Raw genomic sequence first — 14,243 nt, 5'->3', positions numbered from 1 at the left:
ACAATGTTGCATGATAAGGAGCATGTATTTTGAAAGCCAGAGTCCCTGGGTTCAATTCTACATTGCCACGTCCTAGGTGAGTCACCGTCACGCAATTTACTTAACATTTCTCTGCCTCAGTCTCCTATTTGGTACAATGAGAACAACAATAACATCTACATCAAAGTATAGTTTTGTGGACTAAAGGAGTAAATACATGTAAAGGGCTTAGTAAACAGCCAAACTCACAGTGATCATTATTTGAGTGTCAAGCCATTATTATAACTATTTTAATAAGTAGGATGAAACTTGACAATGATGATTTTTACTCAGGATTTTTAAAAAATTTTTTTATAATTTATTTATTTATTTTGGAAGAGAGAGAGCACACACATACAGGAGAAACTGGGGGAGGGGGAACTAGAGGGAGAGAGAGAATCCCAAGCAGGCTCTGCACTAACAGAAGCAGGGCTTGGGCCCATGAACTGTGAAATCATGACCTGAGCCGAAATCAAGAGTTGGACACTTACCCTACTGAGCCACCTAGGTGCCCCTACTCAGGAATTTTTAATTAATGCATGTAACAGTGAAAATTGGAAAAAAGAATTTGTTTTTATAAAATGCAATGTTCAATGTACTGAGAATTTTAAAATTATTACAATAATTAGCCTAGTTGTTTCACATCTGTGAACATTATAAAATAGTATCCATAAATATAGAATATGGAATAATGTCAATACTAAATAAATAACAATTATTGCAAATATTTACTGAAAGCTTCCCATAAAGGCAGAAAAATTCTAAAAAAATTTATCGGCTGATACATAGGTACAGATCTAAAGGAAACGAAATGTTTAAAGAATGAGTGGATGGAGAGAAAACAATTTAAGGACTGTATTGACCAATGAAAATACAGGATAGATAAGTCTTAAGCACTGAGGGGTGGAAGGTGACTGACATGGATGGTATTACCCAAAGGTGACCTTGCACAACTGAAGATGTAATGATAGTAAACAAAGAATACTGACCTGGCACTAAGGACCTTTCCAAGGGAATCAGGAAATAATAATGAGAATTAATGACAGAAAGAAACTTAATCATGGAGGTTGGCATGGTCCTCAGTCAGCCAGGATGAGTGGTGAATTAAACAAGAGAAAGACAAGGAAATATTACAAAATAAAAATAAGAGAAAAATACACAACATCAAATGTCCCCACTAAAAGGTATAACTGAATTGAAAAATAGCATTTTGGGGACAAAGTTGCAACTACTGTTAACATACCATGACTTCATAAAACAGATTCTGCCAATATGGGTTTGTATTTACATATTTTAGTTTCCAGAAATCTTCTTGTTTGGGAAGAAGAGACCAACCACTCGGTCGCGAATCTGCTTGGTCTTGACGCCATACACCAGGGGATTGACTGCGGGAGGCACCAAAAGATACAAACTCGCAAAAATTATATGAATGCTTGGAGGTACCTTCTTGCCAATGCGGTGAGTTAGGAAACTAAACAGTGCAGGGGTGTAGGAGACAAGTATAGTGCACACATGGGCAGCACAGGTGCCCAGCGCTTTCGAGCGGGCATTCTGGGAAGACAGCCGGAAGACTGCCTGGAGGATTTTGGTATAGGATGCGGCTATGAGCCCTAGGTCCCACACCATCACTGAAAGGGCCACCGAGATTCCGTACACTCTGTTAATGAGGGTGTTGGCACTGGCCAACTTCACCACAGCCATGTGCTCACAGTAGGCATGATTGATGACATATTTAGTATAACATGGTAGCCTTTTAATAAGAAGAGGACAGGGCAAAACCATAAGGATAGCTCGGGTCATACCAGCTAGACCCATTTTAATGACCATTGGTGTTGTCAGGATGGTTGTATAACGCAATGGGATACAAATAGCTACATAGCGGTCAAAGGCCATGGCAACCAAGAGGGATGATTCAACTATGCAGAATGTGTGAATGAAATACAACTGTGTCAGGCAGGTGTCAAAGTCAATCCAATGTGCATCCATCCAGAAGATACCAAGCATCTTGGGGGCCGTGGAAGAGGCAAGAGCCATGTCATTCACTGCCAGCATACAAAGGAAGAAATACATAGGCTGGTGGAGGCTTGGTTCTAGTTTGATGGTGATGATGATTACACTGTTCCCCAGCAGGGCCAGGGCAAACAGGAGGCAGACGGGGATGCCAATCCAGCAGTGAAAATCTTGCAAACCAGGAATACCAACCAGGAAAAAAGATGAGATGTAGCGATGTGTAGCATTGTCTGCCATGTTAGAACTGGAGAGTTTGCATGATCAGATACAAAGTAGCCAGACTAATCTCCTATGTGCAGAATGAAGGATGGCCAACTAACTCCACCATGGTCCTGCATGTGGGGAATCCAGACACAGTAGAAGGGTTAAGGCTCTAAATCTTCAGGTAAACCACTTCACCATTCTGAATCTCAGTATCTTCATCTGCAAATGAGAAAATTGTGTTCATATTTCAGAAATTTTTTCCCAGTTTTTGAATTTTATTTATTTATTCTGTAATTTTTATTTCTTAATAGATGATCAGATAGTAAAATAATGGTCTCATAATTGTGTCAAAGCTAGTGTTGCATTCTGTGATACAATCATTTTCAGGGACATTGAGATCAAGTATGGATACAAGTGAATAAACACACACACAATAATTAACAAATACTTCAAAATGCAGTCATTATTTTAATGATATTCTTCTTCTCAGAGAGCATAACTTAGTAATCAGTTCAGAGTAATATCTCCTAATCCTAATATATAAGAACAAAGCTTATAAAGTTAAAAACAATAAGGGCTTTATCATCCAAAGCAATTTATTCCTATTTTAGATGAACTCCTTAAGATGATCTGAAGGTGGACAGCATAACATAAGCATATAAACAGGAAAAAAGGGAAGATTTTATTTATTAGTGCTGTCATATGATTTAAAGTTGGTGCAAATAAGCATATGAGTTGGTTAGTCAGCCCAGTCCATTTTCTGCAAAGCCATTACTGTCATCTATAAACTCAGCCCTACTTTTGGTTGGCATTCAGACCTGCCTAATGACAGTGACGAGCAAATCATGTACAATTCAGCCCTTTAGACTCAGCATCAAAAGCATTTTCTTATTATTCTTGCTTTCACCTCTTTCTTCCTGCCGTCCAGTTTCTACCCAATATTGTAGTTCTGGAACATGCACTCTACTCTTCTTAATCTAGTTCTTAAATTTATTTTTTTAAATGTTTATTTCTGAGAAAGAGCGTGAGCAGGGAGGGAGACAGAGGGAGGGAGAGAGACAGGGAGACACAGAATGTGAAGCAGGCTCCGGGCTCTGAGCTGTCAGCACAGAACCTGACACAGGGCTCAAACCCACAAACCGCGGGATCATGACCTGAGCCAAAGTCAAGGTTTAACCGACTGATCCACCCACGTGCCACTGTTTTTTTAATTTATAATTGCTCATATCATCTCAGTTTCTGTTCGGGAACTCCACTGATGTGAAGGCTCAAGATATATTGAGAAACCGGGGTGCCTGGGTGGTGCAGTCAGTTAAGCGTCCAACTTCAACTCTGGTCGTGATCTCACGGTTCATTGGTTGGAGCCCTGCGTTGGGCTCTGTGCTGAAAGCTCAGAGCCTGGCGCCTGCTTCGAATTCTGTGTCTCCTTCTCTCTCTACCCCTCCCCTGCTCATGCTCTGTCTCTCTCTCAAAACTAAATAAACATTAAAAAAATTTTAAAGATATATTGAGAAATATTCCAAATGGCAATGCTTCCTTCCTTTCACAGAGGTCTAAATAATATCTGTGTACGGAAAAAACTTTCTGGTTAGGGTAGCTGCACGGCACTGTGAAACATGGTATACTGGTCTATATGAGTAAGTATCTGAGATATTGCCTTGTAAGGAATTGAAAAATGTCAAACGAGTCATAAAAGATTTCATAAAAAAAATCAGTGCTTAAACTTTAGCCACAATGTAGAAACCCAGAATTGTAGAAATTACTATATGTGGATGAAGCCTGTAACTCCAGGCAGAGAGAAAAACTTGAGACAAAACCTACAGTAATCAAAAATTCCAAGTGTGAAAGGTTTCAAAGCATGTTAAATTTCTGCTCTTGTGAATTCTCACATAATAGTTTTCTACGTGGAAACTTGTTTTGCCAGGTTTCATCCTTGTATCTTCTTCTGACAGAATCAAACATACAAGAGATTAACCTACCTAGAAATATAGGAATATGTTTTAGCTAGGACACATTACTTATGATTGCAAAGGAGTGAGCATAATTACTTTCAGGAATCCTGCTGGTATATGTAAATGTTTTACAATCATCTTTTAGTTTTCAATACATTAACTTGTAAGAATAGTAACACATCTAATCTATACCGAGAGAAAATAAGTAAAGTCACTTCCCCTTAAACAAAAGGAGTTTCCTGTGCCATCCCTAGAAAAGGGCACATAGGAAGTTACAGATAATGGCTCCCAAATGGCATTCTCCACTTCCACCTAGAAAGTCCTGTCTATCTTCTCTCAGGCTTAGTATGAAAGAAATATTGGAGACACCCATTTGTTTCCATAAGGTCATTCTTTACATTATCTTCAGCAGACAGTCTGCTAGGACAGCCAGAATGTCTGTTGGCACAACCATCCCATCTGTTTCTGAACCATGTACATACCATATACCTTCTGACAGCCTGGCCTTTGCCATTTTGCCTGTTTCTGGGTCAGTCCACATAGCCCTTGCCTGGAACCTGCCGCTTCAGAGTGGGGGACCTTATCCGAATACCACAGTATTTTCTACACAATGCTTCTGAATGTATTATCTACTTATGTATTAGAAGAATAACACATAAATAGATCCCACATGAAAATCAGTAAGTTCTACCAATTCTTCCCCCATGGGATTGTATCTCACTTGCTGGCAGCCACCCAGAAATTAAACTAGGAAATCTCACCATATTCCTTACCTCCTCAATCTGTTTATATCCAATCCTTCAGGCAAGCAACCACAAAGTCTTTGTTTCTGTTCGAGCTCTTACTATGTGCTTTGTAAGCGTTCATTTTCAGGTCATCCTCCTTCATCAAGAGGGTGAACTCCCAAAGGAAGTTACTGAATCTTAACTCTCAATAGATTCTGAGAGAAGATGGGATGTTTTAGTACTTTCTCGACAAGTCTCTTAAGAATTTCACAGATTTTGGGGCACCTGGGTGGCACAGTTGGTTAAGCGCCTGACTCTTGATATCCGCTCAGATCATGATCTCACAGTTCGTGAGTTTGAGTCTCACATCAGGCTCTGCACTGATTGGTGCTGAGCCTGCTTAGGATTCTGTCTTTCCTTCTCTCTGCTCCTCCCCTGCCTATGCTTTCTCTCTCTCTAAATAAACAAATAAAACTTTTAAAAAGGCAGAAAATAATTTCACAGATTTTTATCTTGCTTCCAAGGCTTCTGACCCACTAGAGATGGGCTGCATAACCAGAAAATTCCCTGTAGCAGATATTTCCAAGATTCTTCCATTAACAGAGAGTGACCCAGTGGTGTGCGTGCGTGTGTGTGTGTGTGTGTGTGTGTGTGTGCAGGATTCTATTCAGCTCCTATTCTCCACTACCAAATCATATTACTCACTATTCATTATGTCTCATAAATGTGTAACATCAACCCATGATATATTGTAGATGATATTAAAAAATAACTAATATTCTCTGAAAATCCTCAAATGTTCATTTTCCATTGTAGCATATAGGCCAATATGCTATGTGGGGTGTTTAAAAAGTATGACTGTCATTGCCATTGGAGCATTGAGGACTATGTAGTTAAGTTGTCATTGTGGTTGCTTTGTAACGGGCTATTGTGATGCTCAGGAGACCCCTCTGTTTGGAAGACTGATGGCTCCCTGAGGAGAGATGAGGTCAAAGGGAAAAGAGGACTGGGCCAGGACTGAGCACAAAACAGTAACAGTGTCTCTCTAGAACAGCTATGTGAACCTTACACTCTCCCCAGAGCTTGTACATGGGTGGTACTCATGTGTTTCTCCTTTGGAGGATATAGTCTTAAGAGACTCTCATGATATCCCATCAAATGAGATGCCTGAGATGCCAATCAAATATAGTTCACTGAAGAAACCTGTGAGAAGACTAAGAGAAAATCAGTTGAGTGTGGGCAAAATATCTGAAAATTAAAAGAAAGAAATTTCTGCCCTTAATTCCAGTATGACTATGACTGAATTCTCATTTATGTCTCAGGAGAAGATTAAGGTGGTCTGAAAGTATAAAGGTAGCTCAGGGTATTGCATGATCTCCAGTTGGTTTTTCTTTCTCTCTTGTATGATTTTACTGACATGATTCTCATACATCCAGTCACCTTATGTTTCCCCTCCCTATCAATATGTGCTCATATACATGCACAGGTTTGTGTAATTCAGTCCTTCAGGGTTGGTGAGTCGGGACTGCTCTCTACTATGGCCAAACTCATCTATCATCCCTCCCACTGTGCAGTAAGGGATCATTTTTATTTCCTCACATTTCTGGCAATGTTAAGCTTTCTATGTTCTCCTGATTTAATGTAGGGCTTAAAGAGGGTTCCTTTTAATTTCTACTTCCCTCATTACCAGAGAGTAAGAACATGGACTCACATGTTAGAGTGTCTTTTGCCCTTTTTTTCTCTACTGTAACTGTTGTTACTCTTCAGTTTTCTATTGGAGACTATTTTTCTTGCAGATTTCCCCCCTAAGTCTTACCAAAGACATTGCAAACAACTTCTCCCAGTCGGTCTCTTACCTGTCGCGTTTTATTTTTTTTTACTCTTTTTTACTTTTAACCGACCTATAATTTTTTTATTTAAAAATCATCATAAAGATATTCACTTTTTTTTCTTTCACCATACAATATGATAGGATTTAACATATATAGAGAGTCATCTAATCTTCATCATAATCATGATGCCAGAAAGCATCCCTTTATTCCAAAAATCTTCTCGATGCTCTCCCTTTATAGTCACATCTACCCTGACCCATAAGCACTGGTAGACACTGGCCCATTCTGCATCACTAATACTGGATTTTCAAAATGGCATATAAATATGAAAGCCTACACTATCTAATTTTTGATGTTGGATTATTTTACTTAATTTAATGCCTTTGAGATTTATCCAAGTTGTTTTCTAAATCAACATTTTCTGTAATGTAAAGTGAATTCCATTGTATAGATTTAGTACAATGTGTTTATCTAGTCACCTGTTGAAGAACATGTGGATTATTTCTATTTCTAGGCAATTATGCTTATACATACTATATTCATCCACGTGCAGCTTTTGAATGAACATTTTTAAAATTTTTTCTAGTGTTACTCATTATTAGAATTGGAAACTTCAACACTCCTCTTTCAGTAATTGATAGATCAAGCAAGCAGAAAATCAAGTAAGACCTGAATGTAAATACAAATCACTGTGTTCTATTCAACAAAATCAATCATTCTGGGACATAAGACTCACTTTAATTTAAAATAATCAAAATCATACAAAATATGTTCTCAGACAATAATGGAATTAACCTTGTTATCAACAATAGAAAGATAACTAGGGGTGCCTGAGTGGCTCGGTTGGTTAAACGTCTGACTTCGGCCCAGGTCATGATCTCACGGTCCGTGAGTTCGAGCCCCGCGTCAGGCTCTGTGCTGACAGCTTCGAGGCTGAAGCCTGTTTCAGATTCTGTGTCTCCCTCTTTCTCTGACCCTCCCCCATTCTTGCTCTGTCTCTCTCTGTCTCAAAAATAAATAAACTTAAAAAATTAAAAAAAAAAACAATAGAAAGATAACTAGAAAATCTCCAAAGTATTTGGAAATTAAACACATATGTCAAGAATGAGTTCTTGAGAGAAATTCATATGATAGCCCATGACTTCTGGTGCCCATTATCTTTCTGAGAAACCAACTATAAATTTTATTGGGAATCCCATGAATGTAATGGGTCATTTTTTTTTCTCTTTCTGCTTCAAGATGCTTTTTTTCCCAAGTTTTTATTTAAATTCCAGTTGGTTAACATACATTGTAATATTAATTTCAGGTTTGGAGTTTAGTGATTAATCACTTACATATAATACCCAGTGCTCATCATGAAAGATTCTATCTCTATCCTTGAAAATTTAACTATGATGTGTCTAGATATGGATATCTTTGAGTTTATCTTGCTTGTTAGTGCTTGTTTTTATACTTTATGATGTTTATTGAGGTCTTGAATATGTAGATTTATGTTTTCCATTAAATTTGGGGTTATTTTCTGTCATTATTTTTTTCAAATAGTTTCCCTCCTTTCTCTCTCTCCTTTTCTCTTGGGAATGCCATTCGTATATGTTGGTATACTTTTTGGTATCCTTTACGTCCCTAAGGCTCTGTGAATTTTCTTCATTCTTTTTCTTTTCTCATAAAAAATAATCTCAGTTGACCTCTCTTCATGTTACTTCTGCTGGCTCAGTCCTGCTGCCTACCTAGCAGAATAACTTTCAGTTATTCTTTGCAACCACAGATTTTTAATTTTTTTATTTTATTTTCTTTATTGATGTTCTCCAGTTGTTAAACATTGTTACCATACTTTTTAAAAATTCTAGAATCATGAGGGCATTGGGTGGCTCAGCCAGTAAAGCATCTGACTCTTGATCTCAGCTCAGGTCATGATCTCACAGTTCATGATTTTGAGCCCCACGTCAGGCTCTGCACTGATGGCAGAGAGCCTGCTTGGAATTCTCTTTCTCCCTCTTTCTCTGTCCCTACTCACACCCTCTTTTCTCCCAAAATAAAAAAATAAATTTAAAAATATTTTTTTTAATTTCAGAATTATGTTTCCCTTTATTCCTTTGACATAAAGGTGGGGGATGAGCTAAAAAGGTGATGGGCACTAAGGAGGGCCCTTTTGCTGATCACTGGGCCCTCCCTCTAATATGGGTAATACTTGCTTATTTCTTTGTGGGGCTTGTATTTTTTTTGTTGAAAACTCAACATTTTATATGATAAAACATGGAATTTGTGGAAATTGCATCCCTTTCTCTCCCCAGAAATAATTTAGTAGTGTTGTTATTGTTGTTGTTGTTGTTGTTGTTGTTGTTAGTGACCTTACTGGTTTAATACTATAAAGTGTTTATTCGCCGTAATATGCGGCTGCACAACATCAGTGATTTGGTAGCTTAGTGATCCACTACTGATTGTTCAGAGATTTACTTAAATTCTTTGAACCAATAATTTTTATATTCTCTGCCAAAGGGATCTGTGTATGGGTTGGGATTCTTATTCAACATCTAAGCAGTTTATAATTCTATATTACACTTCATGTCCTGCTTGTACAGAGACTCAAGATAACCCAGACATGAGAGACTGAAGCCGTCACAGATCTTTCTTGGCTACATGCACAGCCCTGTACATGCTCATGGTCTTGTAGAGTCGCAATATGTCAGAGCTTTTCAAAATGTCCTGTAGACATTCCATTTTTCAAGTCCTCCTGTGAGGTTTTGGCCAGGCTCTTGTTTTCCCCAACTTGTGGAGAATATAGCTATTCAATAATGATGAAGAGAGTTAAACTACCTTCTATATTTGATTTCAAACTAGCTAAGATATGTGATGTTTTGGCAATCAAAAGAAGAGGAAAATTTTATCTATAGTATATGTGTATATTAAATAAGAGCTATTCGTATGCATACTTAACAAATATAGAACATTCACAAATAATGACTTTCTTCTGTACCTCCCAAGTACTTGTCACAACTACTACTGCTCTTACTGCTACTGCTAGTATGTATTCACCTTCTCCTCAAAGAAGTCACCCCCAAAGTCACTCCACGGTTTTATCTTTTGCATGTATTTCTTTAATCTGGTGGTTCCTGATGTTTGTCACTGTGTTGCTACTCCCATTGGTATTCTTTGTGCTTTTACTCATTATCCTGTCATACCTACCTTCCTGATTCTTCTTAATAGTGGCATGTCACACCCACTAGATTTCACTCACAAGTTTGTTAAGCCTTTGTCATGTGTCTCGACAACTGGTAATTCCATTTGAATTCTTACTGGGTTTTTTTGGTGACTTCAAAGTTTGCATAGATTTTTTTTCCCCATCATGCTAGCCTTTCACTTTTTCTACTCACTTGCTCCTATTACTATTCTCACTACATTTTTGTGATCACACTGTCTTCATGTCATCCAACAATCTTGTCTCATCCTCTTTTCTCATCTCATTAGTTCCTTGACCTGGCTAGTCTAACATACTATTTACTACAACTGCTGTGAAATTGCTCCTACAAAGGGAGTAATGCCTGCTGAATTAGAAAGACTTTCCCTTGTACTTGAAAAAAAAATACCTCTTACCTAATATTGCTTTGTAATCATTTATCTATTTGTATATCAGTTTATTCCTTTAGGTTATGAGCTCTCAAATTAATAAATTGATTATGAAAATATACCCTTACATTTTGAATGAATGTTGGCCTTCTTTAGTCCTTAGGAGAAGAACTTTTCAGATTCCCATTCTATTCCTCAAACTTACCTTATATTCAGAAACAGGCAGTGTATCCTCACCCAACACTTGCAAAGTATTAATCTCTTCAAATGTTATAATATGCCATTTTAAAATCATCTTTTGCATGAAATTTAAGAGTGTGATCTCCAACATATATTTTATTCTTTAATTTAGTTGTTTCTTCCTCTTTGCCTGTTAGTACTCTATTCCCTTATAAGTACGAATTAGAATTTGTTGAATCACACGTCTACGTAGGGGAGAATTTAATACAATTGAACGTGTATTTGTCCCTGAAAAGTGGATGGGATGCTGTAAGCAATACTTCTCAGCCCTACCCTTCTTGAATTTTGCTATGACAATGAATGATTATCACCAATGGATTATGAGTAGAATTAATGTATGTTTCTCTCAGGTTATACCTTTTTAAGAGGATATGGAATAAGTATTTATTAACAGTAACTAATTTAACTTAATAAAATATTTATTCCAGTATTATTTTATCATTTTTTATTAATCTCTTTAGCTGATACATTTTACCTTATGATAAAGTCTACAAATCCACCATCACTTTATCATAGCCGGTGTCTGATTTCAGGCACTCACCATCAGCATATATGAGATTGCTGTACATAAAGCTGTAAACTGTCTATGGATAAAGCTGATGTGGAAGAATGCTTCGTGAAGAGGTTTTCTAACTTACAGAAGAAACCAAAGTGTATGGCTCACTTCTGGGACACAAAGGCGAGATGAAACAAGGTTGTGTGAAGGACGTGTCCAGAGTTGCATCGGTGACTCCTAGAGCAGCTGCGGTATGTATGAGACACCTCCTGGGACACAGTGAACAGAGCTCATCTGTTTCTCTTTTGGAAAAACCAGCCTTTCAAAAAGCAGTTTCAAACCCATGGTATCCATTAAACAGATGCCAAGGATATGCAGGCAATCAGAGGATGATTTGTGAGAAACCCAGAAAAAAAATGGTATATTAACTGAAATTAAATGTTCATATTCAACAATTTCCAGCTTTTAGTTCCTGTTAGGACCCTGGACAGAATGAAGGGACAGGCTGTTTCAAATACCCTTTACTTTTCATTGTTCTATGCCCACGGTATACTCTATCAAGATGTGTAAATTTGTTTTTAGGCTTTTCATGCTTCTTTTCTCCATTTTTTAATTTCACCTGTTTTAAGTACTCCTCGTCTTACACACACACACAAACTAATGTGTATTAGGGGTTTCCTCATATATAATGATGGACAATCATATCTGAATAAAAATCTCTTCAGTGATTAAAAATAAACACTTACCTATTTTATAGTGCGTACTAAATTCCAAAAACTGGTCTAAGCACATTTTGTGCTGAATCATTTAATTCTTGCTTTACCCTCTGAATTAAATCCTCATAATATCTTACTTTTATAAATGAGAGAACTGAGGCCAGTACTGATTTAAGAATATACCCAAAGACACACAGGTAAAAACTCGTGGTGTTAGATTTTAAACCCAAGTATTCTGATGAAAGACTGAACTTTTCACCACAATGCGATGCTGTTTAATCCAGGTGAAGTTATCCCCCCTGGGAATAATTGCGAATGTTCTGTGTGATGAAAGATATAGGCCACAAGTCCTGTTAATGACTTGAGTACAAAATGAATGTAATTTTTACTTTTAAAGCCCATTTTGCTAATATTAAGTTGGATATGTTGTATAGACATATTAAGGATTCATCGGAATCACAGTGTTTTGTTCAATTATTGGCTTGATTGAAAGAAATTTCTTTTGGTTATGATTATGACATAAATTATCATGTAATTATTCCAGAATACGTTGTGAGCCACAAAAGATTATTATTCCCCTTATCAGAAGTCTGGACTGCAGGCAGCTTGCTGCTGTTATGGCTCATATACACATATTTTAGGTCATAAATACTAGAATTAAAGTTTCCTTAAAGACTTATTAGTTAATAAAAATAAGAGCTTGTGGTTACTGTGAATTGGTAAGCGTATTTTTGAAAATTAACCTGACCAGACTGAGAAAGACAAAAACCATATGATTTCACTCATGTGTGGAACCTGAAAAACAAAACAAATGGATAAACAAACAAAAAGTAGAATCAGACCTATAAATACAAAGAACACACTGGTGGTTGCCAGTGGGAAAGTGGATGAGGGGTTGGGCAAAATGGGTGAAGGGGAGCAGAAGATATAGGCTTCCAGGTGTGGAACAAACAAGTAATGGGAATAAAAGCTTCAGCATAGGGAATATGGTCAATTATATTGTAATAGCACTCTATGGTGACAGATGGTACCTACACTTGTGGTAAGCATAGTATAACGTATAGAGAAGTTGAATCACTATTTGTAGACCTAAAACTAATGTGACATTTTGTGTCAACCATACTCAAAGAAAGACCTTAAAAAAACCAACGTGACCACATGATTTGAGAGTTTTTATATTCTGATAATACTTATTTAATTATCTTACATTTGGAGATGTAACATAAATACTATAGAAACAATTTAATCTGAAAATACATCGAAAATAATAAAATTGGTAGCATATATCAAATGTTTTCCATGTGTCACTCTTTGATAATATTCCGATTTGGTTTCATGTCAAATAGCTTGTACACTGAAAACATAAGTTTATATAAGGTAATTTTTTAAGTAAATGTACAGCAACAACTATGCCTGCTGCAAGGCACAGGGGAGCCCAGAAGGAACAGTTGGGACTATTTTCAGTTATTCATTATGGTAGCCGTAACTTTTGATAATCATGTTACACCAATTAGGACTGGTATTTACATATTTTAGTTTCCAGAAATCTTCTTGTTTGGGAAGAAGAGACCAACCACTCGGTCACGAATCTGCTTGGTCTTGACGCCATACACCAGGGGATTGACTGCGGGAGGCACCAAAAGATACAAACTCGCAAAAATTATATGAATGCTTGGAGGTACCTTCTTGCCAATGCGGTGAGTTAGGAAACTAAACAGTGCAGGGGTGTAGGAGACAAGTATAGTGCACACATGGGCAGCACAGGTGCCCAGCGCTTTCGAGCGGGCATTCTGGGAAGACAGCCGGAAGACTGCCTGGAGGATTTTGGTATAGGATGCGGCTATGAGCCCTAGGTCCCACACCATCACTGAAAGGGCCACCGAGATTCCGTACACTCTGTTAATGAGGGTGTTGGCACTGGCCAACTTCACCACAGCCATGTGCTCACAGTAGGCATGATTGATGACATATTTAGTATAATATGGTAGCCTTTTAATAAGAAGAGGACCTGGAAAAACCATAAGGATAGCTCGGGTCATACCAGCTAGACCTATTTTAATGACCATTGGTGTTGTCAGGATGGTTGTATAACGCAATGGGATACAAATAGCTACATAGCGGTCAAAGGCCATGGCAACCAAGAGGGATGATTCAACTATGCAGAATGTGTGAATGAAATACAACTGTGTCAGGCAGGTGTCAAAGTCAATCCAATGTGCATCCATCCAGAAGATACCAAGCATCTTGGGGGCCGTGGAAGAGGCAAGAGCCATGTCATTCACTGCCAGCATACAAAGGAAGAAATACATAGGCTGGTGGAGGCTTGGTTCTAGTTTGATGGTGATGATGATTACACTGTTCCCCAGCAGGGCCAGCGCAAACAGGAGGCAGACAGGGATGCCAATCCAGCAGTGAAAATCTTGCAAACCAGGAATACCAACCAGGAAAAAAGATGAGATGTAGCGATGTGTAGCATTGTCTGCCAT

At 37.8% G+C, this 14,243-nt stretch overlaps 2 protein-coding genes across 2 annotated transcripts; both read right to left on the bottom strand.

The window, feature by feature from the left end:
* Positions 1 to 1,311: 1,311 nt before the first annotated feature.
* On the bottom strand, positions 1,312 to 2,265 carry LOC144613054 (olfactory receptor 52P1-like). The gene has a single exon (XM_078433952.1). It carries the CDS (start codon positions 2,263 to 2,265, stop codon positions 1,312 to 1,314), a length of 954 nt encoding a protein of 317 aa, XP_078290078.1.
* An 11,024-nt stretch (positions 2,266 to 13,289) lies between these two features.
* LOC144613055 (olfactory receptor 52P1-like) lies at positions 13,290 to 14,243 on the bottom strand. The gene has a single exon (XM_078433953.1). The coding sequence runs from the start codon at positions 14,241 to 14,243 to the stop codon at positions 13,290 to 13,292; it is 954 nt and encodes a 317-aa protein (XP_078290079.1).

This window comes from Panthera onca, chromosome D1 (assembly GCF_046562875.1).
Source record: "Panthera onca isolate mPanOnc1 chromosome D1, mPanOnc1 haplotype 2, whole genome shotgun sequence".
Taxonomy (NCBI): Eukaryota; Metazoa; Chordata; class Mammalia; order Carnivora; family Felidae; genus Panthera; species Panthera onca.
The sequence above is the reverse complement of the archived record's forward strand: the minus strand, read 5'-3'. Positions and strand labels throughout refer to the sequence as shown.

What these genes read in the sequence shown, in the direction of transcription:
- LOC144613054 (XM_078433952.1), bottom strand. Translation starts at nt 2,265, where the DNA reads ATGGCAGACAATGCTACACATCGCTACATCTCATCTTTTTTCCTGGTT.
- LOC144613055 (XM_078433953.1), bottom strand. Translation starts at nt 14,243, where the DNA reads ATGGCAGACAATGCTACACATCGCTACATCTCATCTTTTTTCCTGGTT.